Below are 22016 nucleotides of genomic sequence, written 5' to 3'. Positions count from 1 at the left end.
TACAGCCACGCCTCGTAGATAATTCATAATGATTGGATAAATCAAGTTAAAAAGAGATTAATAGTTAAATGCTAAGTGTCAGGAAGAGGGAGCAGTAGGAAGCTACTATGTCTTAGCAGCAACAACTCCAGGATTACGTAACACAAGAATGACCGAGTCTCCTCTAATGAACATCTTTGCAATGAACCTGTCCTTATTGACAGGGCGAGCTTTCTTCTTTCCTTTCCCAGTCTTTGGTGTCTCGGTCCACATTTCCTTCACATTCTCGAGAACCATGTTGAAATGACGGTCAAAAGCCTTCACTCTTGCAAGGAGTTTCCGATTGTTACGACAATTAATAAGAACCTAGGCAGAATAATATAAAATGATCATAAATAAAATATTATAAAATAATCATAGCTTTTCTATGCATACATACATTAATACATAGTTCTTCAGTTACATTAAGATAAGCTCAAATTCTACTACGTAGCTGCAATAATTAAAAATTAACTCTTTGTTAATTAATGAGTGGGAGTGGCCCCCAGAATATTAAAAATTAAATTAAAAAATCATTAGCAGATTCAGTGCACATTTATTTTATAATTACCTGTGTGTTGTACTTCACGGACTGTGTTAAAAGTGATAGAGGACCAGTGTTAAACTCCTCTTCCTCCTTCTTCTGTAACTCCTCCTCTGACATCTCACTCTTTGGCTTTGCTCTGAAACATAAAAAATTATATCCATGTTCACTGGCTCACACATAACAAGTATAAACTTACAAAGCCATATCTACTCCAGAAAAGCTAAAGAAAAAAAAACCACACAAAAAGTCAAAAACAAGAATTACCCTCCAAATCACACGTGACAGTCACCCTCTGCGCATGCGTATTGTGTGCATAGATCTAGCTGCAGCTGGTCCACATGCAAACTAACAAAGGGGGTGTGTCTGAAATGAATCTTCATCTAATTGCACTCTTCTTATTCCTCTCTTTGTCATGGCAAGTAGAAGCTGGAGGAAAACTTCAAATAGGAATCAAGAAGAAAGTAGAAAACTGTGAGAGGAGAACAAAGAAAGGTGACAGGCTTCAAATGCACTACACTGTAAGACCACGCCTAATGACCAACACCCATGCTACTTGTTTGATTGTATAAATAAAATTAATTGTAATGTACAGGGTACTCTGAAAGAGGATGGATCTCAGTTTGATAGCAGTCTCACGCGAAATGAACCGTTTACATTTACACTTGGTGTGGGTCAAGTCATAAAAGGTATTAACAATACCCTATATGTCATTTCATTAACAAGTACTTCTAATAGGATGGGATCAGGGACTTCTAAAGTAGATTATTGTTTCACCATTTAACACTTAAATATTAACTTGTTACTGCCCTTTAGCATGTGCGAAGGAGAGAAAAGACGTCTGGTTATACCCTCTGATTTAGGCTATGGAGACAGGGGAGCTCCTCCAAAGATACCAGGCTAGTTAATAATAATGATACCAGTCTTTATTGAATCTGGCTATTTGAATATTATATTTGAATGTCAGTAATCAAAGGATGACTGACATGATGTTGTATCACTTTAGTCTTGATTGTATGTGTCAGTTTCAATCTTGTTTAATGCCTTGAGTGACAGTTGCTCTTTTACTGTCTGTGTCCTTTCTTGTCTGCATTATTGTAGGGGGTGCTACTCTAGTCTTTGAGGTTGAATTACTCAAGATAGAACGACAAGGAGATTTGTGATGTCATTCAAGTGACAACTAAGAACATCACCATCTTTATTGAGTGTGTGTCTGTATGTGACTCTGCTGTGTATTAGCTAGATTACTGACACACACACATTATTGCCAATTATTTTTCATAGGATTCTGTTAATGCTCTTTTGACTACAAAATGTACAATCAATTCTGTAGTATTGTAAAAATACACACGCACACATATACACACACATACATACACAGTTAATTAAAAGGTATGGAAGCTTAAATGTATTACAATTAAGTAACGATAATAATAATAAATTATTATTATTATTGGTTCTACTATAATAATGACTTATGCTTTGGAATCCATCCTATGAAATGACCTTCCAATCTTTTTCTTTCCTGTATCAACCATTTTCTTCATTGCTTCTTGCCTCCCACTGTCTTTATGATCAAACATGCAGTTGTGCTGTTCAGGTAAACGATGCATTAGACAGAATACGTATCCTAGCAATTTTATATAAATAATAATTAAATTAACGAGAAATTGTCTGTTTTGTCAACTAAAAATGACCTACAACTATTCCAGTTTGTTATACCAAGAAGCTATGAACAAATTAATTGTCACGGGCTATAAATCTTTCAACAAAACAAGATTTCTCTTAATCACTATTTGAATGCCAAAGCATTTCTTATTGTGATGAAAACATTAGAGGAATTACAGCCCACAGAGTTTACACTCATTCATGAAAATATTAATTTGTATTACATGTGTGCAATAATGTATGCTACAACAATGACATAGTGGGACTTACCACATTTACAGTGGCCTAATTCTCTCTGAGCTAGTTCTAATTTAACTCGACATATCCAGCATTTCTTTTTATTCTTTTGAACTGGTCTTTCTTCCTCCGGTTGAGATGATTGATTATCTATTGAATTCTCGTCTTTGGCTGTATCCATGGCCTCTGGTTCCGCGGGGCCATCGTGGCTCTCTGTTGATGTAGTTGTTGCCGGTGAAGCTGTCGTTGCCATAGAACTGAGGGGAAGGGAAAGGAGGCCAGTAAGTAGTGACGATGTAGTTGTGTTCTTGTTAGCGTTGTTGTCAGTAGTAGTTGATGACTGTGATGCTTTACGCAAATGTTCTACAGTAAAGAAAAAGGGAGATACATACATGTTTTTTTAATAAAAATAAATCAATATAATATGGATCTTCAATTTTGTGTCGTGTTTTTTAAAGTGACAATGTTAAGTATCACACAAAAGGAAATTAATATTTCTATCCCATACCTTTATAACACTGTGAACAGAGGTTCATTGTGCTAGCCGACCTAATGATAAGGAGACAAGAGTCGGTAGAGCCTGGTCATCCACACATACTCTACATGAGAGAACTTACCCCCAGAACCCACAAGGACATCTCTTTGGTTGATCATCTGCCTCTGCCATGTCTTTACCTTCACTGTAACCAGTTCTCTCCGTCACCCTCGCACACTACGCTAATGTCTCGTCTTTTATGTCCTTTCCTCTTTCAGCGTCTTCTGAGGATGATGTAGGCTATGAAAATATGGGCATGGTAGATTGGGCGGGGTCATTGTATAACACATCGTATCCCATGACAACAAAACAATGGCTCTTGGCCTCCCGAACTATAGAGACACTTTTGCCGGATTTAGCAAACACTTTTGGGCTGGATCAATCCCAAAGGATAGATGGAACGAGCTAGTGTGGGTCGACAGGTAAAAAATAGAGGCTAACCCATGATTTGATTCTTTCTCTTTTGCAGATGGTACAATCCTTTGGATAATAGAAGCAGGACTCCCTCCCAAAGGCACAAATTCCTAGCACAATCCAGACCAAACATACCCCAACAATGGACACTGCCAGAGATTAGTCAACCTCTTGGGTTTTTCTCTCGTTCTAAGGAGCAACAAAGTCAGTTTCCTGATCTGAAGACCAGGTGTGAGAGATGGTCCACTCTGAGAGAAATGCTGCCATCAAGAGGGCACACATTGTCTGCACGTCCACCAAAATGGGGTACGAATGAGTCCCGTCCACCAGTGATGTCAGCAAGAAGGCCGAAAAGATATCCACACCTTAATAGCCCCATGACCAAGTAAGGATCTCATTATCACTTAAGACTGTGCAAACACTTAACTCAATCATAACAATAACTGTATCGTTCCCAATTAAAATTGTGCACAATTTACAAGCACACACACATACACACATTGGTGGTTGCATGAAGCTCAGAGCCATTATGTATACTTGTACATGTACATCATGTGAGCTTACAAGTTACTATTATTCTCATAGCCAAATTTAACCACAGTATCACACATCAGTAATCCAATAGTATAGTGTAATAGTAAATACCTATTACATAAAGGAAGCTATCAGTACTATTAATGTTAATTTTGTTCCTTCTATAGTTATATAGATGACATGCACAAGAGTGATCGACTTTTCAGACTCTATTAAATCTATTTCATCTCGGTAGCAAATAACAACAGTATCAATAATAATAATTATTATACATTTAAAACTTTTTTGTCTAATGTATATAAGTTGATTTGGTTAAAAACTAAAAAAGACGTATATCAAACAAAAGTGCCTTCACCGCCCCCTTCTGCTAACGAGAACTCTCTATTCTCATAATTCAAGAAACCATTCAAGTCCGTGAGCATGTTTACAACAGTCTCTCCTTGTCCACTATAATTATATTTTAGAGACAAAACAACAACGGTAATAATAACATTTATTTCCTTAAGGTTGACAGCAGTGACACAGATACACATTTATATGTATATATATGTACATTTATATGTATTATACATTTGTGCACATGATACATTATTAGCTTACCTTTTAATCAAATCTTGTAATGTAATATATCCTGGACACATAGGATTAACCATGTCAAATATTTCATGCTAGTACAAGGTTAATTCAATGAACCATTATACTAAATCAATCAGTGACTCTCACTTCAACATCTTCAAATTTGACAGCTTCATATCCCTGTGCTTCTATTAGCTCTTGCATTGCCTAAAATAGAAGTGGTGCATACAGACATAATGATTTGCATAATTTATTATAATTGCATAATGATTAATTTTAAAGTTGTTCCGAATCTCCCTGTACTAGAATTTTGGCCAAATTTCCCCAAAAATGACTAGGAGAGAATTCTAAATTTTTATAATTTTTTTGATATACATACATGTCCTTATGTTGTGTAGAAAGTTTGAACTGAAGTTGCTCAAGTTTGCTAGTTAGTTTACTTAGCAAACTTTGTGTGGGAAATCCTGTTCTAGAAAGTCAAGCTGCTATTTTTAAAACTGTGAGTAAGCCTTATTTCTGTTTCATGCAAAAACATCTAATTGAATCTATCTTTATAAAAATGAATTGAATGTGCAATTGTCCAAAGGTCAGGTAGCATACAAGACTAGATAAATAAACTTACCCGAAAGAAATACTTTATACTGAAACTAGTCAGTGCACTTTTACCATCAATATCCAGGAGTCTAAAGAAATATTGCAAAGATTGGGGCTCGCGTTTATTCTCCATTGCTAAAACAAAATCCAAATAAGTTCTATAATCCTAAAAATGGTGAGACACTATGATTCAACAATCATGATAATAATAAGCATACAACTTCTCCTTCATAAGTAAGGCACTCCTGAAATATTCTGTCAATGAAAACTTTAGTCAAAGTCCCCGTTCCAAATCTAACAAAGTAAGTTATTTTTGCATCGATGCTTATTTAAAACTACCTTGCAAGTTCTGATTTGTTAAGCATACCATTGTGATCCACATCAAGCGATAGATATTGACCTGCAGAATGATAACAAGTGATGTCTTGTAAGCATGCACATTCCTTACCGTATACTTTGAGAGCTGACTGTGCAGAAAACCAATTTGCTTCCTCAGCTTCAACACTGATGTCATCATCTCTGAGCTACAGAAAAATAACACAAATGCATGTATTGCGTGGGCAAAAATAACAGTATCACGTGATGCAAATCTATTAATAGTAACATGCTTATGCCACGTCTCACTGACCACGACGGAAAGTGTTGCGAGTTCATCGACAGCGCGTAGGTGAGCCCGTCATCATCAGCAGCATAGTGAAGACTGTGTAGCAAGGGCTGTGCTCTTTATATAAAGAAAGAGAAGAGAAGAGGGACCAGTATCAAAGAAGAGGAACCATAAACACGAAAGAAGAGGAGCACCTTAAATACAAATAATGGGAAACCTTGCCTCAAAATTAAAGGGCCTGCTTTCATCACTTGGTGGATCCGAGGCTCGCATATTAATGCTTGGACTGGACGCTGCCGGTAAAACCACCATCCTATACAAGCTCAAACTGAACGAGACAGTCTCTTCCATACCAACGATAGGCTTCAACGTGGAGACTGTGACACCCGTCAAAGGTGTAACATTCACCGTCTGGGATGTAGGTGGACAGGACAAAATCAGGCCATTATGGAAGCATTACTTCAACAATACTGAGGGCCTTGTTTATGTAGTGGACTCCTCCGACAGAGCTAGGATCAACGAGAGTAGAGACGAACTAAAATGGATACTGGATTCCGATGAGATGAGAGGAGTACCTGTCGTTGTCCTCTCCAACAAGCAAGATCTTCCCAATGCCCTCCCGCCAGGTGAAGTGGGTAGCAGACTCGGTCTTAACCAGATGCGTACCAGGGACTGGTACATACAAGGCACGTGTGCCACTAATGGCGATGGGCTCTTTGAGGGTATGCAAGAGTTAGCTAGACTAGTGAAGGAATTCAAGAAAACCAGAAGATAGATCCTATAGCTTTAACATTATCACTCTCTCTCCTCTCCCCTCTTTACTTTCTTTTATTAAGAGCGCAAGCATACATTGTTTAGTGAGTTTTATCAATGTAATGATGACTTTATCATTCTCAGTTATATTATTATTATGCTGTTTATGTGTGTACTAACTAATCAATAAAATTATTATTATCATTATTGTATGTATTATTAATTATCTTCTTAAGTTTGATTCAATTATTATAATAAGTGCATTTATGCTCTTCTTTTACATGTCACAACTGTCCAATTATTTACTTGCACAAACACAATGTATAATGTATGTGTCGTTATTTATAATTATTATTATTACTAAAAAATAGAGACAAATTCAAAAACTCACTTCCAGTAAATCATCAAGGAACCCACAGCCCAAGATATCTTGAATTTTTATCCTTCCTATATTAGGAGAGAGAGAGAGAGGAGTAGTTGATATAATGCCTAATAGATTAGTATGTCTGTAATCCCAAGAGTAAAACATATAGGGACATCCAGTCTCTGACACTATCAATATTTGTAGTAGCAGGTTGTACAAGAGTTGATATAAGAGCTTACATGTACACAGGACAAAGATAATAATCAAGGATAATAATAATGGTATCGACATAATGTAGAAATGAATACAGGCGTACACAACCTGATAAGGAATAGATTATGACCATTACGATAAATTCAATATTACAGTGTTTCACAGTGCTATGTATTTAGGACACTGTGGACTAGTCCCTCGGTCCATCTATAGACATGATTATCGTCGATTACACAATTTATAGAGGATTAGCGAGAATGTGTAAAACTAGGAAAGCTTCACTGGGTTCATACTATGAAAGTAACTCTTGCATAGACACAATGGAAAAGTGACAAACAGTGTGAAGCTGTTCTAAGGACACAATATGACCTGTTGTTTTTTCAATACCCTATACTTTCAACAAGAAAGTTTAAAGTTTTCAGTTTTAAAAAAGCCAGTCCAATCTCTAGGTTTATCAACTGTAAAGTTCAAGCATTCCTGGGATGCATGACTTAGACCACACCTATCTAATCAGACCAATAATAATTACTGATTAATGACCATCCCATTATGTAAACACACACCAATGCTGCCATCCATCATAAGATAAGTACATGTATATGTTGTAATGGCTCAAATGATACACATACCATCAGGCAGATAATTATCACTTTACAAATAATTGAGCCCACATGTGATCCTTGTCTAACCTGTCTTTAGGGGATCCAGGAAGAAAAAGAACTTCCTTACGGCAGTGCAGACATAGAATGAGTAGAAGGACTCCTCTAGGTGGCTAAGACGAGGGAGGGTTGGTATAAGCTCAAGTATATAATTCTCAAGATCCTGTTTTTAAAAAATTATTAGAAATTATTTATTATTATTTATTTACAGATTCTCGTAAAAACCCAAGGCCTTGTATGTCAAAAAGACTAAGTCCGATGCGAGTTTGTTGCAACCATACTTTAGAGAGAGAGAGAGAGAGAGAAGAGTAAGTATACTGTAATGTACCGTGTTTATGTAACTATAAATAAACTGTAAACTATAACAAGGAAATCAAACAATCCCATGCTATAAATAAACAGATCTGCACATTAAGGACTTCAATTAGTGACATTATAATGGAGGGAAAGAATAGTGAACAATATGAACGGTTACCTTTTCTCATTACATAAGAGAATAGCTGGGAAATAGATATCCTACAATAACACCAATAAGACATTTTAATTGACACCATCATACCTTCTCAATGGATCGTCTTTAAGCAATTTTGTAAATGTTTCGGTTGTAATGAATGTACTATAAAAGTTAATTTAATTTATAATGCATTTTAATTGTAAATAATTGGTTTTCTTACCGACATTTCTCGGAGACGTCGTTATAGATACTCATGAATTCAAGATAGCCAATCATCTTTAGAACACAATAACGAACATTCTAATTAAAATGTACAAATGCTAACCTGCTCGTCACCAACATCAGGGGGCGTGTTCTTCTCTTCCAGTATTGTCCACAAATTCTACCATAAAATAATTTAAGCATTTTATACAATATTTTATTAGGATTCTGAATATTAATGTTAATAATACACACTTGTAATTCTTCATTGTCCATTAATTCCGAGCTTCGTCTCTGAAGGAAAGCAGCTCTACAATAAAGCATCAATCCTTATCAATGATAATTTCCCAGGCCTACCTTGCCTCCTCTCTCAACTTCAGCTCCAGTACATTCCCCTCACTAGGTGGCTACACAAAAGTACGTAAACATTGAATATAATATATATTGGCTTACTTTAGAGTAAAAACGAGGTATATTTACACCAAGACTGCCTCTAGTAGCTTTTGAGTCTTGTTTAAATTTACAGTAGTATCTTGAGAATAGTTCTTCATCAGTTTCTTTGGGATGAGGAGCAGTGCGAGGTCCTAGTCCAACCAATGAAGTTAATTGTTATAGATCATTTCCTTTGCTTACTTTTTTCTTTACTTTTGCTCTCTTTCTTGTCTGCGTTGAACTGTTTTAATGTTTCTACCCAACTCATGATATTGATTTCAAATCCATTGAGACACGCCCATTATGTCTATAATTACCACGCCCATCTTCTAATTCTGAATTTTCTCATGCTTAAGCCTTGAACTACATTAACAAATCAATGACAATCGAGATGAATTCATTTTTCATTAAAAATACTAACAATTGTCGCTAAACAAGAAAAATAAAAGCTGCTTATAGCTTTTACAAATATGATAGTACAGTGAACAAATCACATACACATACATATAAATACAAAGACACATTGATTAATATGTGATAATCATTTAGTTACAGAGCTTGAGTTGGTTTTAATATTATCAGTGTTATCAAACTGAGGAGGCTTGATCTTCCAAAATGGCTCTTTGCTTCTAGCCACTTCCTGAAGATGTTGAAAAATCATCTCATTTCTATCTTTAGCTTTTCTTACTTCATCCTCTGGAAGTTTCTATTATATAATATGAATATTACTACTCTACTATTTCTATGCTTATTTATATCAACTACAGACTTCAATCTACCTTTTTTACTTCCTCTGATTTAGGAGATACATATGTCATAAGAGCCCATCCAACTCCAGTTATTCCTCCAACCAAAGCTAAAGATTTGATTGCCTGTCGCGCCATTTTGTTTTTCAAAGTGGTGGGTGTGGCTCTGAATCTCTGATAATTTTTTTAAAATTAAAATTTTAAATTTATTTAAAATAATTTTTATCATTAATGGTGGATGTCGAAGTCCGAGAAACAGACAGTACTTCCATTTCAAGTGGTGAAGAAAAGATCCGACGATGAGAGGAAAGTGAAGAAGAGACTGACAGAGAACACATGCATTAGACCCACCACCACACCCAAGAGCACCAGCGGGAAAAAAGAGAAGGGCAAAGATGAGGCCGATGTGGCACCTCCTCCTCCTCCTCAAGCACTACAAACCACACCCACTAAGTCTCCAAGTCTATCAAAGTTCTCTACGGTTGAAGTCCACAGTCCGTTGAAGGCCAGTCCGCATAAAGAAGTAAAGCGAGGCATAAAGTGAGTTATTGAATCAAACCTTCCATTATCTTTGCATTATCATGACAGGAGGGCATTGAAATATGACGATCTGACTAGTGTGACTACCACAACCAAGAATTTGCAACTACCATACAGATACAGGCTGCTAAAGGAGAAGTTCAGATGTGCAAACGTTGCACTCTCAATGTTGGAGAACAGAAAGGAGACTTGCACTTTTCGTAAATTGAAGAAAGCTGTGGAAGAAATGACTAGGAGGTAAGTCAGTGCATTCTCTACTAGTTTATTTTTATTTTATTTTATTTTTAGGAATTTTGAGATGAAGGACATAGCTCAAATGAAGTATCTCTTTCCCGAGAGTTTGGTTCTACGTCAAGAGAAGAATGTTCCAGGTTCACTGACGAAAGAGGAATTCAATAATTACCAGCTAACAATTAGCTCTAATATAATCAAGTGGAGTCCTACAGTATTGCTTGAGAGGGAGAAAATATTTCATGATAAATTACTATCCCAAACAAAAATGCACCACCAGGTTAGTATTAGTAAGATTGAATTGTTGGTATGAGTTTATTCTTTATAACAGGCATACCTTTCTTCTTTAAAACCACCAGTGTATGTTCCTGATGATAAATTATGTAACTGGCACGTCAAATTTGAACTTGGTTCAGTTCCAGATCCTCCGGAGGCTGAAATACCACGCCCACCAGTTAATGGTAGTTCACTTTCTTATTTGGCGTTATGTTGCTATTTTTGGTTTATAGAAAGTTATAATTCAGCAAGTGATCTGTTAAAACAAACTGAGCTAAAACTATCATCAAGAGTGAAAACTGCACTAGAGAAATTAAATAAGGAAAGCCCTCAAAGCAGCGAATCTCCAATTCCCGAGGCCACACCTACTGGTATTCTAAAGGGTGTGTCACCAGCATTAATTGAAAGGGTGTGATTAAGTATTAAGATACCACTGTGACTATTTTTGCTATTTTTAGATACGAAAGAAAGAGGCAACAAAGGCTGCTATTGCCATGACGAGAAGTGACGAAACTGAAAAGCAGCTCATAATGCTATCAAGACTATCAGAAATGTGCCGAATAATAAGACAGTAAATGAGTTTTTCAAATTTTTATATAATTTTCATACTTTTTTTTGTCTGGAAGATTATTTGTAACTGAGGGTAAAGCAGCAATTCTTTGGAGTCACTTATTACAAAAGATATCAGACAGTCATTCGTCTAATTTATCACCTGGTAAGATTTTAGAAAAAAATTGATCACAATGATATGAGTATAACTATCAATTATTGCAAATTTGCAATACAGAACAGGTGGAGGCACATGTGGAGCTGTTAATGAACACGATACCAAACTGGTGTTATACTGTGACAGCCAGAAAGAGCAGGTACATGAAAATGAAGAACAAGGACATGCCACAGCAAAAGATTAATGACTACATTAAAAAGAAAGAGGAGCAGTTTGAGAAATCGTGATGACAAAGTAAAATGAAATGCTCCTCAGTGTTACTATCACTCACTCTCTCATTCTCTATAGAGTTGTATCCCAAACACTAATACACTTACTCTCTTAAAAGTTTTCATTTAATTTTGATCTCATTTACTGTCATGATGCATTTCTGTCACAATGTTTACATCACAATATTTAGTAAATAATAATTTATGATTATTTCTGGATCTTTTATTGATTTTTCTTCCATTCCTCCATATCATGTTCCTTTACTCCTACTATCCCAACTGCACTGCACGACTTATAAAATGCTGCAAATTAATAGAATACAACTACATTCTAATCTATCGAGTTACCTTCTAATACAAGTGGATGCTTTTCGTACATTTTCTTTCTATAGCCTATCAATTGTTATTAAAATAATTATTATAAAACTAATATATTAAAGGTATTTTTTTTACTTTGGCTGGTGTTCATGTTGTGCCACACATAGTATGTTCCAGTAATGGCTGCTACCTCTAAGGCCACGATACCATACAACACAGTCCATCTCCCAATTCTTGTCAGTGGCATCTTCAGTTTTATAACTTGATACTAATAACTGGCCACGCCTTTAAAAATTTAATTTTAACCCTTTCTTGCTAATTTTTATAAATGGCTGCTATGAAGCAGTTTCAGGCCTTAATGAAAGATAAAAAGGTTCTTTTAAATCTTCCTGACATATTTATTGAGCTTTTGTAGTTATGGAGACCTGTCAGTCTACTGGTCGTAGTATTACCAATGACTCTATTGCTCTTTTACTGGTGCCATGTCTCTGACAGTTTAGGTGTGTTAATTTGTTTTATAATTATGATTTTTTGATTAATTTTTCTGTAGCACTGACATCTTTCACCTACTTGGCACTGTTTAACATTGGAGTGTAAGTAACGCATTAGAACGAGTCAAGGATAATTATGATTAATTATTAATTAGACTAATAGTGCATATTGTGTCAGTATGGGCCTCCAGGCAAGTCCCTAATAATGAATTCAATTATGGGTAAGAATTAACATATGCCTATTATGTTGTGTTATGCTATAGGTATGAGAGAGTTAATGTGCTGGCAGTTTTTAGTGTATCTATTATAATGATACTCTGCGGTGTGGTATTAGTAAAGCATAGGTCAGCAGTTATTATATTTATCTATTTATTTTTTTATTTTTTTAATCGTCATAGCCTTGAGAGACTTTTTGATCCACCTGCCGTAACAATGTAGGCTTACTTTTTAAACCTTAAACCTCTAATTTTATTTTCTCTCTTTTACAGGAACAATTTATTCTTAGGATTAGGCGTTGGTCTCTTCATACACTACTCTGTGTTAATACTAATGGACAATCAGCCATTGTTACATGCTGCTGAAGGTATAAGCGCGATGATAACAAGCAGTTTTTGTTATTCCTCTTTGTAGTGGCCACACCCAATTGGTTACAGAATGCTCTAGGTGATTTGGGACAGAGTGTATGCGGCCTTTCCCCACCTCTCGGTCGCCTCTTACTCTATAGACTTAATCCTTTCTCTTTAATGGCTGTTGGCTGCTCTATATCTGTCCTTACCGCTAAGGTTCTCATCGACTTAGAGTCAGTGTCATTCATTTATTGAGATAACTATAGCGCACTTTATTATAGTGACTTGCATCTCGCTGATGTTACGGCGGCCATTTTTAATAGTGCTCTTATATGTGGCACAATGCTACCATTGAGTATCTATACTGGTAAACTACTCCTTCAGGTAAGTATCATTTATTCTAGTTTTATTTGTCTATTGATTTTTTTGTAGACTGCTCCAGAGCACATTTTACCATTACTTGACAAATCAATGAAAGAAGTAATCACATTTATTTATAGTTAGGTTGCTCATATACAGTTATATGTTGTGTTCTTAAGTTACTCCAAAATCTGGCCAACAACACTGTAGTATAGTACAGCGTATTTTGTCAAAAATGGCTCTGAGAGAATTCTCAATTTTTATATTTTCCCCTGATACATATACATGTTTTTATGTTGTTTTGAAAGTTTAAACTGATTCTGATCAAAATTGGATTTTTCACGAATTTTTAAAGTTGCTCAAAAATTGGGCCAAAGTCCCTGTACTATAGTACAGGGATTTTGGTCAAATTTCACCAAAAATGGAAAGTAGAGAATTTTTCATTTTTATAATATTTTCTGATGCATATACATGTACTCAAGTTGCGTAGAAAGTTTGAGCTGATTCCGATCAATATTGGATTTTTTACGAATTTTTTAAGTTGCTCAAAAATTGGGCCAAAGTCCCTGTACTATAGTACAGGGATTTTAGCCAAATTTCGTCAAAAATGAAAAGGAGAGAATTCTCCATTTTAGTAATTTTTTCTGATGCATATACATGCTCTTATGTTGTTTTGAAAGTTTGAGCTGATTTCGATCAAAATTGGATTTTTTACGAATTTTTAATGAATTTTAAAAGTGTTAAAAATTTTGTCACATGGTAATAGATGGTGATTCCAGCTAATTACTGTATTTTAATTGCACTGTACATACATGTAGCTATATTCTAGCTATCCTTGGTTATTATAGGCCTCTACTATGGATGGAGTACTAGAAATAAAAAATGAACATTTTTGGACTGTAACGTTTGGGAGCTATGTATGCCCATCTATTCTAATTAATGCCCCTATTGATATTTGCCTGATTATTATAGGTTGGATCCTTACAGGTTCGTGTTAGAAGGGATGCTGATGAACAGGTTAATTAAACTGAATAAATGACATACTTTCCTTATGCTATACTATTTTTTAAAATTGAGTTTCCTTTTTCTAGGAAGTTTTGAAGAAAGTCACATCATGCTTGTCCAGTCAACTCAATGACTTAACTATACAAGTTGTTAAGGATGACTGGAACATTCCACTCTCACTCTCTCGTCCATCACCGACTCCATCGAGAACTGCTAATGTGCATGGATCAAGCCAACAGCAAGGAGGATACGTCTCTTGATGAGAAAATTATTATTTAAAAGATTGGGGGGAAAATGATAACTCAAACCATCCATCAGGTTTATTCTAAACAAGCATACTTTTAAAAAAATTGGTACAGACTACAGAGCGGTTGCATTTTTTCTGTTACATATCCAATAGTTCATCAAGTGCAGTGTCTAGTTCAGTATTTTGGTGTACTGTTACATTCTTCTCTTTTACTGCAATTTTATCCTTTGCCGATTCTTTTGTTAGCAATGAGCCTGTGTCTCTTTGCAGTAAATCATTTAGTTCAGTATCCAGTACTGATCTCTCCTCTGGTATCCCACTAGAAGCAGGGAGTGATGATGGTTGCTTGTTTAGTTTGATGATTTCTGGTTGATTTGGATGAGAGTGAGCTGGAGGATGAGTAGAAGGAGCAGGTGACATTATTTCATTCTCATGATTTGGTCTTCCTTTTTCGTAAAGCTCCACTAGCTCTTTTGGAATGAAAAGTTTTCTGTGTAGAGGTAGTGATGCCAGGCATGATACAAGACCTGAGAGATTAATTGAGGGTGCATAGCTCTCCGTCTGGCTCTGCAGCAAAATTAATAATAATCAACAAGACGTTCAATTACTTGTGAGTCTGATGTGTCTTCTTCTTGCATGACAGGGAGAGATTGGTGTGATGGAAGACGTGAAGACAGTAATTGAGATAATCGTCCTTCCAATTCCTCCATAGCTACATCTGATGGAAAATGAAAACAATGCAATAATAATAAAAAAGATACCACTGCTTTCAGTAGGCATATCATACAAATCTTGTACTGCAACAGGCTGAGGCTCAAGTTCTTTTGGTTCTTTCTGTTTTGGTTGAGAAATAACAATTCTTTCAATATCTTTTGACTCAGTCTCATCTTCAAAGGCTACTTCACTCTTGCTATGACTTGATCCCCCAGATGCTTGATGCTTATGGTCATACTTTTTCCGCTTCATTTGAGCATTTCTCTTCTTCTGTCTTTGGGATGAAGACGCCATATTATAAAAAGGGCGTGGCTATGATTAATCCACACCCACTTCACGCAAACAAGATGGAGAGGGTTTTCTTATTATTTTCTTTGCTGTTTCTTGCTGTCCAGAGCTACGAGCTAGTAGGACAGCTATCTGACAAGGTAGAGGCTGGAGAGGGAAAGTATTATACTGTAAATCCTAGCCCCATTACCCTCATTTGTCTTGTCTCTGATGAAGGCGATGCTGACATGTACGTCGACTACTCTTCCACTACCACCAGACCAGACTACCTCACTCATAGGCACTCTGCAGCAACCTCTGGCATTGATGTAGTAACTGTCCTAAGGAGTGATATGAGTGCAGGAAGTGATGTTATATCTGTTGGTATATATGGCTACATTACTCACGTGAATTCCTCCTTTAGAATGTATGTGATTGTACCCAGTTCCTCTGACGTGTTGGACCATCAGATATGGGAAATGGATCACGAATCAAATACAACTAAACTCGTGATCGACGTCGATCCGTTGTGGATTGCAAATGATCCGAAATTACACAGACTACTTGAGTCTGTCTTGGCTCGGGGTTATTTTCAGAGTGATGAGGCTAGTAGTTGGATTATCATTAAAGACTGGATAGTGTGGCTATTAGTGAATTTCCTTCATTTAGTGGTAGAGGTACTTTTATGAGTCTCTAGATCCTGTGGCACAAAATTTTATTTAAAAACAATTCAATTTATTTAAATGATTAATTTATGTTGATTTTAATAATTAAAGACAAAAATGACATTATCTACATCTATTTCTAATATAAAAAAGTACTGTTTCAGCACACAATTGAAGGGGGATCAATTCTTTAAGGGGAGAGTTAATCTTGTTGAAATTTTGTTGGGTAGTACATAACTTTATCACCACATTCCTCATTTCGCCCGTATCCAATTCCTTCGGGGCAGTCAGCTGGAGTCAAATCTGTGCCACTAAAACACAGCATGAGCTCTATCAATACTTGCTGGCCCTGATCCTAAAAACAAAAAGCATGCACTTCAATTAAGGATTTATAGTCATACCTTGCTCCTGTCACAAAAAATTTGTGGAGTGACATTAATCTCATCACGAATTGCGTCGATTATTTCAGTGCCCTAAATCAAATCATTATTCAAAATTAGATCTATATTATACACTGGGTAATTAAAATATTCTTGCCTTATATGGATTCCCTGGTGTGATGCCATTCTTGTCAAGTATTTCTTTAACGTCATGCTTATGGTACAACTCAAGAGTCTGACTGAAATATGCATTTGTTGGGTTGTCTTTTGATGTAAGTGTGTTTGCAACACAATTGCCATGCTTGCACCATTCATGTGACCTGTTGTGTGTGAAAATTGAATTGTGTGCTTTAATAGATCCTCACCAGAAGCCTTTATCTTTTCTCTTAGTCAGAGACATCCACAAGGTCTTCATTTCGGAGTGCACATCCTGTTTAAACTGAGGAGTGATTAATTTCACATTTTAAGACAAACTTCTGATATATTGTTGAGATCAAGTGGGCCCAATGTTGTACAGCAGTTTTTGCTTTCTCCATTTTGAGACAACCTTGCTCTATAATCAAAGTGCAATACAATATGTGAGAGGCTTACCACAGTCCGTGGATAGTCCAAGCTGGTGCTCCTTGTGTTTTATTACTTATGAATTTTTTTGGATTTGCATAGTTTAATCCTTGTGGCTGTTCAAGGACTAGGCTATAAATATTGTCTCCTTGATCTTGATAGCTCATCATCCTGTGATTGGTATATGCACTGTTAACTGTATGTCATTATAACCTCAGCCTACCTTGTTTCATTGGAGCTCTTGCAAGCATGGTGACATGAATGAGATCTAATGGAAGTCACAAAGCTGGCCAGGAGCACAATCATGACAAACACTGCCATAGTTGATTCTTTGCCGATGCTCTCGATAAACTTGGAGATTATAAAACTAATGTACAAAACAAGGCTTATAAAAGCATTGAAAAGTATTATGAATGTTTTTATAGCATAAAGCTTTCAGTTTTAACATGCTATTCACAACAGTTCATTAGGGAATTTCATAATGGACTTTATGTGATTCGTCACAGGTGTTGTTCTCCTTTGCAGACATATTTCCACATGAAATCGGCATCAGTTGTTTGTCAAAGCAAACCGCAATCTGGTAAATGATCTGATACTGCATCTAAAAATTTATAAGAATAGAGATTATACATAATGTGATATTGTATACTTCAGTTGTTTTGTTGCACTGGAAAAATGCTGTAACATTGATTGAACTGAGAAATGCTTGATGGAAATCATGAATCTATATTCTCACAAATGAAAACAATAAGGTATCATTTATTATGCACAACGTACATCATATTCTACAGTAGAAGATGGGACAATCCCACTATTCTTAAGGATAGTCTCATAGTTATACTTCTCATACATGTCCAGCACGGTTTTGAAATATTTGTATTGCGTATTTAACAAATTGACCGATGAAGAGCATGTGCCATGTTTACACCACTCATGACTCCTATCTCGTTATAGTTTGTTATCTTTCACCTTCAAGGCTTACCAAAAGCTAATTGAATCTTTGATAAATCCTGGCCAATATCTCTCCATGTCCAATAATATTGACTATAGAAGGAGTGACAATCATATACACCGAACCTGATAAATATATGTTACATTAGCACCTACTGATAATGAAGATATGTCAAAAGGCTTTGGCTCACAATACTCTGGATATCGGTTTGAGGGATTTGATGGCCTATTGACTTGCATTTGAAAATTAATATGTAAACGTGAATTAAAACTGACCACAATCCGTGAATGGTCCATAGTTTAGTGTTTTCGTTATATTCCTTATTGCATTGAGTGAACTGCATGTACATAAAATTTATTAATAATATTTTTATTTGAACTACTTACCAGACAAATGGCTGCTGGAGCTTGCTGAACAAACATGAAATATTCAAAAGAGGGTGAAGTTTGACTGTACACACACACACACACACACATATATAGGAAATTAGAATAGAATCAGTGACATACTTGATATCAATTTCACACAGATAAGGAGACCAAATACCCTCAACTGAAACATAGTAAAAAAGAACAAATGCAATGAAGACAAGTCCCAAGTGCTTCATGATGTGAATTTGCTTTCATAATACTTTCAATTATTAACTATAACTATAATATTATAACTATAAACTGAAACTAAATATAATTGATTAATGATGGCATAGTTCAAAGAGTCAGTGATAAGTCAATAGTATATTATACTATTTTGAGAGCAATGAATGTGCAATGGAGTCAATGTTATTAGGCATTTGAAGTATGTACTTCTTGGTTTGATACTTCATGTTAATAATAATGTCCATGTCAACAGTTGAGGGGTCAATGTCATCAGAGAGAGGAGGGGAGAGGCGATGGTATGTAGAGCCAATACTCTCACACCAAGCTTTAGCACGCAAGGCTTGGTGTCCATTTGACTGCGTTATCTCGGAAACAAACAAGTTGTAGAGGCTTGAAACGCTCTTAATGATATCAGGTATGCTTTTAAGAAAATCAATGTTTAGTCCAGAGAAGAAGACATCAACAACGTCAACTGGCGTTTCTGGCGTGATTCCAGTTCCCACAGAGAGTACAAAGTCAATTTTTACGTTGCTATTCTCTCTCTTTCCTTGCTCAAAAATTTCTACCATAGCATCTGCAGTAGGATTATTTGCAATGAGTCCACCATCAAGAAATTGCCTCTCAAATGCAGGAAAGTACTTTGGAGCAGCACTTGTTATTCGACCTGCTTCCCATACCTTCCTCTCATTTGGTCCCTTCTGATCGTCACGTGGTTCCCCGTAATTAGTGATGAGGTGAAGTTTCCATGGGTCTTTGTTTGCTAGAGTCGAAGTGATGATAATGCGTTGATCTTTATCCAAATCTGACATTACTGTATCTTCACCAACAGCATCTTGCAGATACTGCTTTATTCTATCGCTTCTTTCATCTAAGGGCCTGTCAAAGACATCTGTGACAATCTTGTAAACAAGTGCCATCCCACCCTCAATAGTAGCATCAGTATAGCCCAGGACGAGGGAGCAGATACCACCAGAGCTCGTGCCTGCAATGTAATCGAAATATGACTGTATTGGTTTACAAGACGGCTGGAGTTGCATCATCCTCTTTTCGATTGCCCTCAACATTAGCAAAGTATTAAAGGATCGTATTCCACCTCCATCCATACTGAGAAGGTATACTCCTTGTGTTTTGCGATGGGTTATTTGATGAGTACTGTGTTCTATGAAATACTGCTCAGTCTCTTTGTGAAGACGCATCATGTCTTTGAGCTCATCAATAATGATTTTGGTATTATGATCTTTATCTGGGAGCTCTGTCATTGCAATATCAAGTGGCGTTTGATTGTGGGCATTCTTGACCATTGGATTAGCATCAAACACTAATAATAGTTTAACTAGCTGGACGTGACTTGAAATGACAGCAAGATGAAGCGACGTGTTCCCTGTGGACTTGTGATGACAATTAGGACTGGCCCCAGCAAAAAGAAGATACAAGCTACTTTTAATGTAGCCTTTCTCAACCGACATCATTAGTGTGGTCATGCCATTCTCGTTAAACATATCAACGTGGCCATCATTAATGGCTGGAATGTTCTCTTTTGTCTCCTGCTTCTTAAGGCCCCTACGTGCTGACAAGTTTTGTCTCTCTTTCATGTCTTGCCATATTCTTGCTGAATGTTCATCATCAGCAAGTTTTTGGGACTGCATATGTTCTGGAACTGCAAAAGCAAGAGGAGCGGTTGAGGATTGAATTAGTGTGCTTAATGCAGCTTTTTTGGGCGAGTGCGACAATCCCAAAGACTTTTCCATGGTTTTTGCAATGCTGTCCAGCCACTTCATGCCTTCAGTTGAAACTGAGAGTGAAGCTGATTTGAGAGGCGTCAGACCAAAATTGTTTTGCTTATTTAGGTCGCCTCCTTTTTTAACGAGTATCTCAACTTTTGCACGGTCCTCTCTATAGCATACTATGTGAAGGAGGGCTTGCATGACTTTAGACCACTCTGGGTGCGAGTCCGGTTTCTTTTCCATGAGCTCAACAAGCTCAATGCTCAAGTGACATGGATCACGAGGGCGAGGAAGTACAGCCAAATGTACAAGGGGCTCAGTTAGAACAACTGAGCCATCTTGTAATAGAGGAGACAAGGTTTTTTGCAATTCTTCAAAAGCCTCTTGTGCTTTTGACTCCGTTGAAGACTCATAAACGACAAATGTTATTTCTTCACCGTTAGGCTTCACTTGGTGGAGAACGACTTGGTAATCTGGATGGTGGGCAAAAAGCCTAGCTAGGCTTCCTTTCCTTTTTTCACCTCTCTCGCGTTGAAAGAGTGCCAAATAACCGCGGTGAATATCAGAGTAGACGCCATTGGACCTCACCTCAGCAGCACTTGAAGGGAAGTGAATCTTCCTGGATGAAGATAGTGTCGATAAAGAATTCAATTCTATCTCTTTGACTAGATAGGCCATAGAACAAAGTGTCAATGAATCTTTTTTTCACAGTAGCAGATCCACACCGAGGTCAGTCAGTATAAACTGATCACGAGCCAGTATTCTATAATGTATGTATAGATAATTGCACCACAAATGGTTGTGTAAACTATCGACAATGTACTGTAAACAAAGATAGTGCCGTGTTGTAAATTTACTATAAATCTATCTTGTAGCTGAAACTACAGGAAATAAATAGAGATGAACTTTAAGCTGTACATTATATAGATTTACGACTGATATTTAATCAATTGTTAAAAATTTTATTAAAAATATCTATATTTAAGAGCACTGTATAACAATGAAGACCACTTCAATTTATTTTTAAAATTCTATTAGCATCCACAAAGATGATAAGCCTATAAAATACCAGATGATGCAATAACTGCAATGCAATAGTAAATTACCCGATATTATGAGTGGCAGTACAGTTCCAGTTGATATTGGTGCAGTCTTGTACACAAATACTTCACTTGTGAAATGATAAAGTGCAAGTAGGAAGGAAAACCAAGTAGCAAAATATAAACTGAAGTGACAAAATGTAAACACTAACAAAGACTTGCACCTACTTACTTTGAATTAGGAGAAGAAAAGGCAAAAGCTATCCGGACAGAAGCTGCTAAGAGAGTCCAAATTCCAAACAATCTTCCTGCTAATTGGGAAGCTTTTGGAGAATGAAATTGCTAAGCCTAAGGCAATCATTTTTATATAAAAAAGCTTACCTTGATTACTTTCTAATGTGTACACTCTATCTCGTGGAAAAGTATTCTTTAGGAGACATTGCACAGAGTTAGCTAAAGCAGTTGCACCTACCAGACCTACCCAGCACCTCAGATAGAAAGACATATTGATCACACCATTGAAATGAGCCACACCTTTCCCTGAAAATTTTTACATGTGAGTGAGGCATTGTGATTGGTAGGCTTTTGCGCATGATCAGCT

General features: G+C 36.4%; 14 protein-coding genes and 1 pseudogene across 15 annotated transcripts; 6 read left to right on the top strand and 9 right to left on the bottom strand.

The window, feature by feature from the left end:
* Positions 1-17: 17 nt before the first annotated feature.
* On the bottom strand, positions 18-857 carry LOC100636938 (probable small nuclear ribonucleoprotein Sm D2). The gene is made up of 3 exons (XM_003382494.3): positions 762-857; positions 590-701; positions 18-345 (listed from the first exon to the last, which is right to left on the bottom strand). Exons 1-3 carry the CDS (start codon positions 767-769, stop codon positions 106-108), a joined length of 360 nt encoding a protein of 119 aa, XP_003382542.1. The 5' UTR covers positions 770-857; the 3' UTR covers positions 18-105.
* A 25-nt stretch (positions 858-882) lies between these two features.
* Positions 883-1878, top strand: LOC100637065 (peptidyl-prolyl cis-trans isomerase FKBP2-like). The gene is made up of 5 exons (XM_003382495.3): positions 883-1083; positions 1158-1251; positions 1301-1322; positions 1379-1461; positions 1664-1878. The coding sequence occupies exons 1-5, from the start codon at positions 904-906 to the stop codon at positions 1723-1725; spliced, it is 441 nt and encodes a 146-aa protein (XP_003382543.2). The 5' UTR covers positions 883-903; the 3' UTR covers positions 1726-1878.
* On the bottom strand, positions 1849-3239 carry LOC100636813 (AN1-type zinc finger protein 3-like). The gene is made up of 4 exons (XM_003382493.3): positions 3085-3239; positions 2976-3016; positions 2501-2830; positions 1849-2192 (listed from the first exon to the last, which is right to left on the bottom strand). Exons 1-4 carry the CDS (start codon positions 3132-3134, stop codon positions 2038-2040), a joined length of 576 nt encoding a protein of 191 aa, XP_003382541.1. The 5' UTR covers positions 3135-3239; the 3' UTR covers positions 1849-2037.
* Positions 3240-3291: 52 nt separating this feature from the next.
* LOC100637192 (uncharacterized) lies at positions 3292-4277 on the top strand. The gene is made up of 3 exons (XM_003382496.3): positions 3292-3424; positions 3472-3801; positions 4118-4277. Exons 1-3 carry the CDS (start codon positions 3315-3317, stop codon positions 4164-4166), a joined length of 489 nt encoding a protein of 162 aa, XP_003382544.1. The 5' UTR covers positions 3292-3314; the 3' UTR covers positions 4167-4277.
* On the bottom strand, positions 4150-9706 carry LOC100636686 (serine/threonine-protein phosphatase 2A regulatory subunit B'' subunit gamma-like). Its single transcript, XM_003382492.3, has 19 exons — positions 9580-9706; positions 9002-9506; positions 8822-8952; positions 8726-8775; positions 8624-8678; positions 8493-8549; positions 8388-8443; positions 8273-8329; positions 8189-8229; positions 7923-7993; positions 7744-7876; positions 6869-6924; positions 5569-5644; positions 5460-5520; positions 5339-5414; positions 5149-5286; positions 4674-4733; positions 4551-4618; positions 4150-4397 (listed from the first exon to the last, which is right to left on the bottom strand). The coding sequence occupies exons 2-19, from the start codon at positions 9066-9068 to the stop codon at positions 4286-4288; spliced, it is 1365 nt and encodes a 454-aa protein (XP_003382540.1). The 5' UTR covers positions 9069-9506; positions 9580-9706; the 3' UTR covers positions 4150-4285.
* Positions 5747-6794, top strand: LOC100637317 (ADP-ribosylation factor 3 pseudogene; annotated as a pseudogene). The gene has a single exon (XR_002184442.1). The product of XR_002184442.1 is annotated as an ADP-ribosylation factor 3 pseudogene (transcript).
* Positions 9707-9726: 20 nt separating the features above from the next.
* LOC105312014 (DNA replication factor Cdt1-like) lies at positions 9727-11784 on the top strand. Its single transcript, XM_019994487.1, has 8 exons — positions 9727-10086; positions 10135-10323; positions 10375-10597; positions 10649-10778; positions 10827-11002; positions 11052-11164; positions 11220-11554; positions 11609-11784. Exons 1-7 carry the CDS (start codon positions 9785-9787, stop codon positions 11329-11331), a joined length of 1245 nt encoding a protein of 414 aa, XP_019850046.1. The 5' UTR covers positions 9727-9784; the 3' UTR covers positions 11332-11554; positions 11609-11784.
* On the bottom strand, positions 11649-12128 carry LOC109580929 (protein CEBPZOS-like). Its single transcript, XM_019994526.1, has 3 exons — positions 11983-12128; positions 11878-11922; positions 11649-11832 (listed from the first exon to the last, which is right to left on the bottom strand). Exons 1-3 carry the CDS (start codon positions 12092-12094, stop codon positions 11753-11755), a joined length of 237 nt encoding a protein of 78 aa, XP_019850085.1. The 5' UTR covers positions 12095-12128; the 3' UTR covers positions 11649-11752.
* Positions 12129-12149: 21 nt separating this feature from the next.
* Positions 12150-14677, top strand: LOC100638794 (zinc transporter 6-A-like). The gene is made up of 13 exons (XM_003382423.3): positions 12150-12220; positions 12263-12347; positions 12398-12440; positions 12494-12559; positions 12602-12682; positions 12737-12772; positions 12827-12921; positions 12969-13137; positions 13186-13288; positions 13337-13384; positions 14113-14181; positions 14237-14281; positions 14356-14677. The coding sequence occupies exons 1-13, from the start codon at positions 12176-12178 to the stop codon at positions 14527-14529; spliced, it is 1059 nt and encodes a 352-aa protein (XP_003382471.1). The 5' UTR covers positions 12150-12175; the 3' UTR covers positions 14530-14677.
* LOC109588862 (uncharacterized) lies at positions 14544-15524 on the bottom strand. Its single transcript, XM_020004989.1, has 3 exons — positions 15278-15524; positions 15125-15234; positions 14544-15083 (listed from the first exon to the last, which is right to left on the bottom strand). Exons 1-3 carry the CDS (start codon positions 15522-15524, stop codon positions 14655-14657), a joined length of 786 nt encoding a protein of 261 aa, XP_019860548.1. The 3' UTR covers positions 14544-14654.
* Positions 15137-16314, top strand: LOC105316482 (uncharacterized). Its single transcript, XM_011411405.2, has one exon. The coding sequence runs from the start codon at positions 15446-15448 to the stop codon at positions 16184-16186; it is 741 nt and encodes a 246-aa protein (XP_011409707.2). The 5' UTR covers positions 15137-15445; the 3' UTR covers positions 16187-16314.
* On the bottom strand, positions 16249-17542 carry LOC105312007 (ribonuclease Oy-like). Its single transcript, XM_019994443.1, has 7 exons — positions 17327-17542; positions 17134-17274; positions 17017-17089; positions 16908-16972; positions 16700-16862; positions 16564-16635; positions 16249-16517 (listed from the first exon to the last, which is right to left on the bottom strand). The coding sequence occupies exons 1-7, from the start codon at positions 17422-17424 to the stop codon at positions 16365-16367; spliced, it is 765 nt and encodes a 254-aa protein (XP_019850002.1). The 5' UTR covers positions 17425-17542; the 3' UTR covers positions 16249-16364.
* Positions 17456-18670, bottom strand: LOC105312003 (ribonuclease Oy-like). The gene is made up of 8 exons (XM_019994453.1): positions 18565-18670; positions 18442-18505; positions 18331-18392; positions 18211-18280; positions 18086-18147; positions 17881-18043; positions 17753-17827; positions 17456-17704 (listed from the first exon to the last, which is right to left on the bottom strand). Exons 1-8 carry the CDS (start codon positions 18660-18662, stop codon positions 17570-17572), a joined length of 729 nt encoding a protein of 242 aa, XP_019850012.1. The 5' UTR covers positions 18663-18670; the 3' UTR covers positions 17456-17569.
* A 127-nt stretch (positions 18671-18797) lies between these two features.
* On the bottom strand, positions 18798-21053 carry LOC105312000 (85/88 kDa calcium-independent phospholipase A2-like). The gene has a single exon (XM_011404289.2). It carries the CDS (start codon positions 21051-21053, stop codon positions 18798-18800), a length of 2256 nt encoding a protein of 751 aa, XP_011402591.1.
* A 248-nt stretch (positions 21054-21301) lies between these two features.
* Positions 21302-22012, bottom strand: LOC105311996 (probable ergosterol biosynthetic protein 28). The gene is made up of 4 exons (XM_019994467.1): positions 21797-22012; positions 21648-21738; positions 21482-21600; positions 21302-21433 (listed from the first exon to the last, which is right to left on the bottom strand). Exons 1-4 carry the CDS (start codon positions 21918-21920, stop codon positions 21399-21401), a joined length of 369 nt encoding a protein of 122 aa, XP_019850026.1. The 5' UTR covers positions 21921-22012; the 3' UTR covers positions 21302-21398.
* Between the last annotated feature and the right edge of the window lie 4 nt (positions 22013-22016).

This window comes from Amphimedon queenslandica, unplaced genomic scaffold (assembly GCF_000090795.2).
Source record: "Amphimedon queenslandica unplaced genomic scaffold, v1.1 AMPQUscaffold_13521, whole genome shotgun sequence".
Taxonomy (NCBI): Eukaryota; Metazoa; Porifera; class Demospongiae; order Haplosclerida; family Niphatidae; genus Amphimedon; species Amphimedon queenslandica.
Note: the sequence above shows the minus strand (reverse complement) of the source record. Positions and strands in the feature narration are given on the sequence as shown.

Coding starts and splice junctions, on each gene's coding strand:
- LOC109588862 (XM_020004989.1), bottom strand. CDS start 15,524: ATGGCGTCTTCATCCCAAAGACAGAAGAAGAGAAATGCTCAAATGAAG. Junction 15,235..15,277: donor TATGCCTACTGAAAGCAGTG/GTATCTTTTTTA, acceptor ATTTTCCATCAG/ATGTAGCTATGGAGGAATTG. Junction 15,084..15,124: donor AAGACACATCAGACTCACAA/GTAATTGAACGT, acceptor ATTTTGCTGCAG/AGCCAGACGGAGAGCTATGC.
- LOC100636813 (XM_003382493.3), bottom strand. CDS start 3,134: ATGGCAGAGGCAGATGATCAACCAAAGAGATGTCCTTGTGGGTTCTGG. Junction 2,831..2,975: donor CTGTTCACAGTGTTATAAAG/GTATGGGATAGA, acceptor TCTTTACTGTAG/AACATTTGCGTAAAGCATCA. Junction 2,193..2,500: donor ATTAGGCCACTGTAAATGTG/GTAAGTCCCACT, acceptor TAAAATTGCTAG/GATACGTATTCTGTCTAATG.
- LOC105312003 (XM_019994453.1), bottom strand. CDS start 18,662: ATGAAGCACTTGGGACTTGTCTTCATTGCATTTGTTCTTTTTTACTAT. Junction 18,281..18,330: donor TGGACCATTCACGGATTGTG/GTCAGTTTTAAT, acceptor GCAAGTCAATAG/GCCATCAAATCCCTCAAACC. Junction 18,148..18,210: donor TTGACATATCTTCATTATCA/GTAGGTGCTAAT, acceptor CTCCTTCTATAG/TCAATATTATTGGACATGGA.
- LOC109580929 (XM_019994526.1), bottom strand. CDS start 12,094: ATGCCACTGACAAGAATTGGGAGATGGACTGTGTTGTATGGTATCGTG. Junction 11,923..11,982: donor CAACATGAACACCAGCCAAA/GTAAAAAAAATA, acceptor AACAATTGATAG/GCTATAGAAAGAAAATGTAC. Junction 11,833..11,877: donor GCATCCACTTGTATTAGAAG/GTAACTCGATAG, acceptor ATTAATTTGCAG/CATTTTATAAGTCGTGCAGT.
- LOC100638794 (XM_003382423.3), top strand. CDS start 12,176: ATGGCTGCTATGAAGCAGTTTCAGGCCTTAATGAAAGATAAAAAG. Junction 13,385..14,112: donor TTGACAAATCAATGAAAGAA/GTAATCACATTT, acceptor TGGTTATTATAG/GCCTCTACTATGGATGGAGT. Junction 14,282..14,355: donor GAAGGGATGCTGATGAACAG/GTTAATTAAACT, acceptor TCCTTTTTCTAG/GAAGTTTTGAAGAAAGTCAC.
- LOC100636938 (XM_003382494.3), bottom strand. Junction 346..589: donor CCGTGAAGTACAACACACAG/GTAATTATAAAA, acceptor TATTCTGCCTAG/GTTCTTATTAATTGTCGTAA.
- LOC105311996 (XM_019994467.1), bottom strand. CDS start 21,920: ATGTCTTTCTATCTGAGGTGCTGGGTAGGTCTGGTAGGTGCAACTGCT. Junction 21,739..21,796: donor CACATTAGAAAGTAATCAAG/GTAAGCTTTTTT, acceptor ATTCTCCAAAAG/CTTCCCAATTAGCAGGAAGA. Junction 21,601..21,647: donor TTTTCTTCTCCTAATTCAAA/GTAAGTAGGTGC, acceptor TTGTCACTTCAG/TTTATATTTTGCTACTTGGT.
- LOC105312007 (XM_019994443.1), bottom strand. CDS start 17,424: ATGGCAGTGTTTGTCATGATTGTGCTCCTGGCCAGCTTTGTGACTTCC. Junction 16,863..16,907: donor AGAAAAGATAAAGGCTTCTG/GTGAGGATCTAT, acceptor CACACACAACAG/GTCACATGAATGGTGCAAGC. Junction 16,518..16,563: donor TTTTTTGTGACAGGAGCAAG/GTATGACTATAA, acceptor TTTTGTTTTTAG/GATCAGGGCCAGCAAGTATT.
- LOC105312014 (XM_019994487.1), top strand. CDS start 9,785: ATGTCGAAGTCCGAGAAACAGACAGTACTTCCATTTCAAGTGGTGAAG. Junction 10,598..10,648: donor AAACAAAAATGCACCACCAG/GTTAGTATTAGT, acceptor TCTTTATAACAG/GCATACCTTTCTTCTTTAAA. Junction 11,003..11,051: donor CACCAGCATTAATTGAAAGG/GTGTGATTAAGT, acceptor TGCTATTTTTAG/ATACGAAAGAAAGAGGCAAC.
- LOC100636686 (XM_003382492.3), bottom strand. CDS start 9,068: ATGAGTTGGGTAGAAACATTAAAACAGTTCAACGCAGACAAGAAAGAG. Junction 5,287..5,338: donor TTACTTATGAAGGAGAAGTT/GTATGCTTATTA, acceptor CACCATTTTTAG/GATTATAGAACTTATTTGGA. Junction 4,398..4,550: donor TTACAAGATTTGATTAAAAG/GTAAGCTAATAA, acceptor ATATAATTATAG/TGGACAAGGAGAGACTGTTG.
- LOC105312000 (XM_011404289.2), bottom strand. CDS start 21,053: ATGGCCTATCTAGTCAAAGAGATAGAATTGAATTCTTTATCGACACTA.
- LOC100637065 (XM_003382495.3), top strand. CDS start 904: ATGCAAACTAACAAAGGGGGTGTGTCTGAAATGAATCTTCATCTAATT. Junction 1,084..1,157: donor GGCTTCAAATGCACTACACT/GTAAGACCACGC, acceptor TGTAATGTACAG/GGTACTCTGAAAGAGGATGG. Junction 1,462..1,663: donor AGCTCCTCCAAAGATACCAG/GCTAGTTAATAA, acceptor GCATTATTGTAG/GGGGTGCTACTCTAGTCTTT.
- LOC100637192 (XM_003382496.3), top strand. CDS start 3,315: ATGGCTCTTGGCCTCCCGAACTATAGAGACACTTTTGCCGGATTTAGC. Junction 3,425..3,471: donor GAGCTAGTGTGGGTCGACAG/GTAAAAAATAGA, acceptor TCTCTTTTGCAG/ATGGTACAATCCTTTGGATA. Junction 3,802..4,117: donor CTTAATAGCCCCATGACCAA/GTAAGGATCTCA, acceptor TTCCTTCTATAG/TTATATAGATGACATGCACA.
- LOC105316482 (XM_011411405.2), top strand. CDS start 15,446: ATGCTTGATGCTTATGGTCATACTTTTTCCGCTTCATTTGAGCATTTC.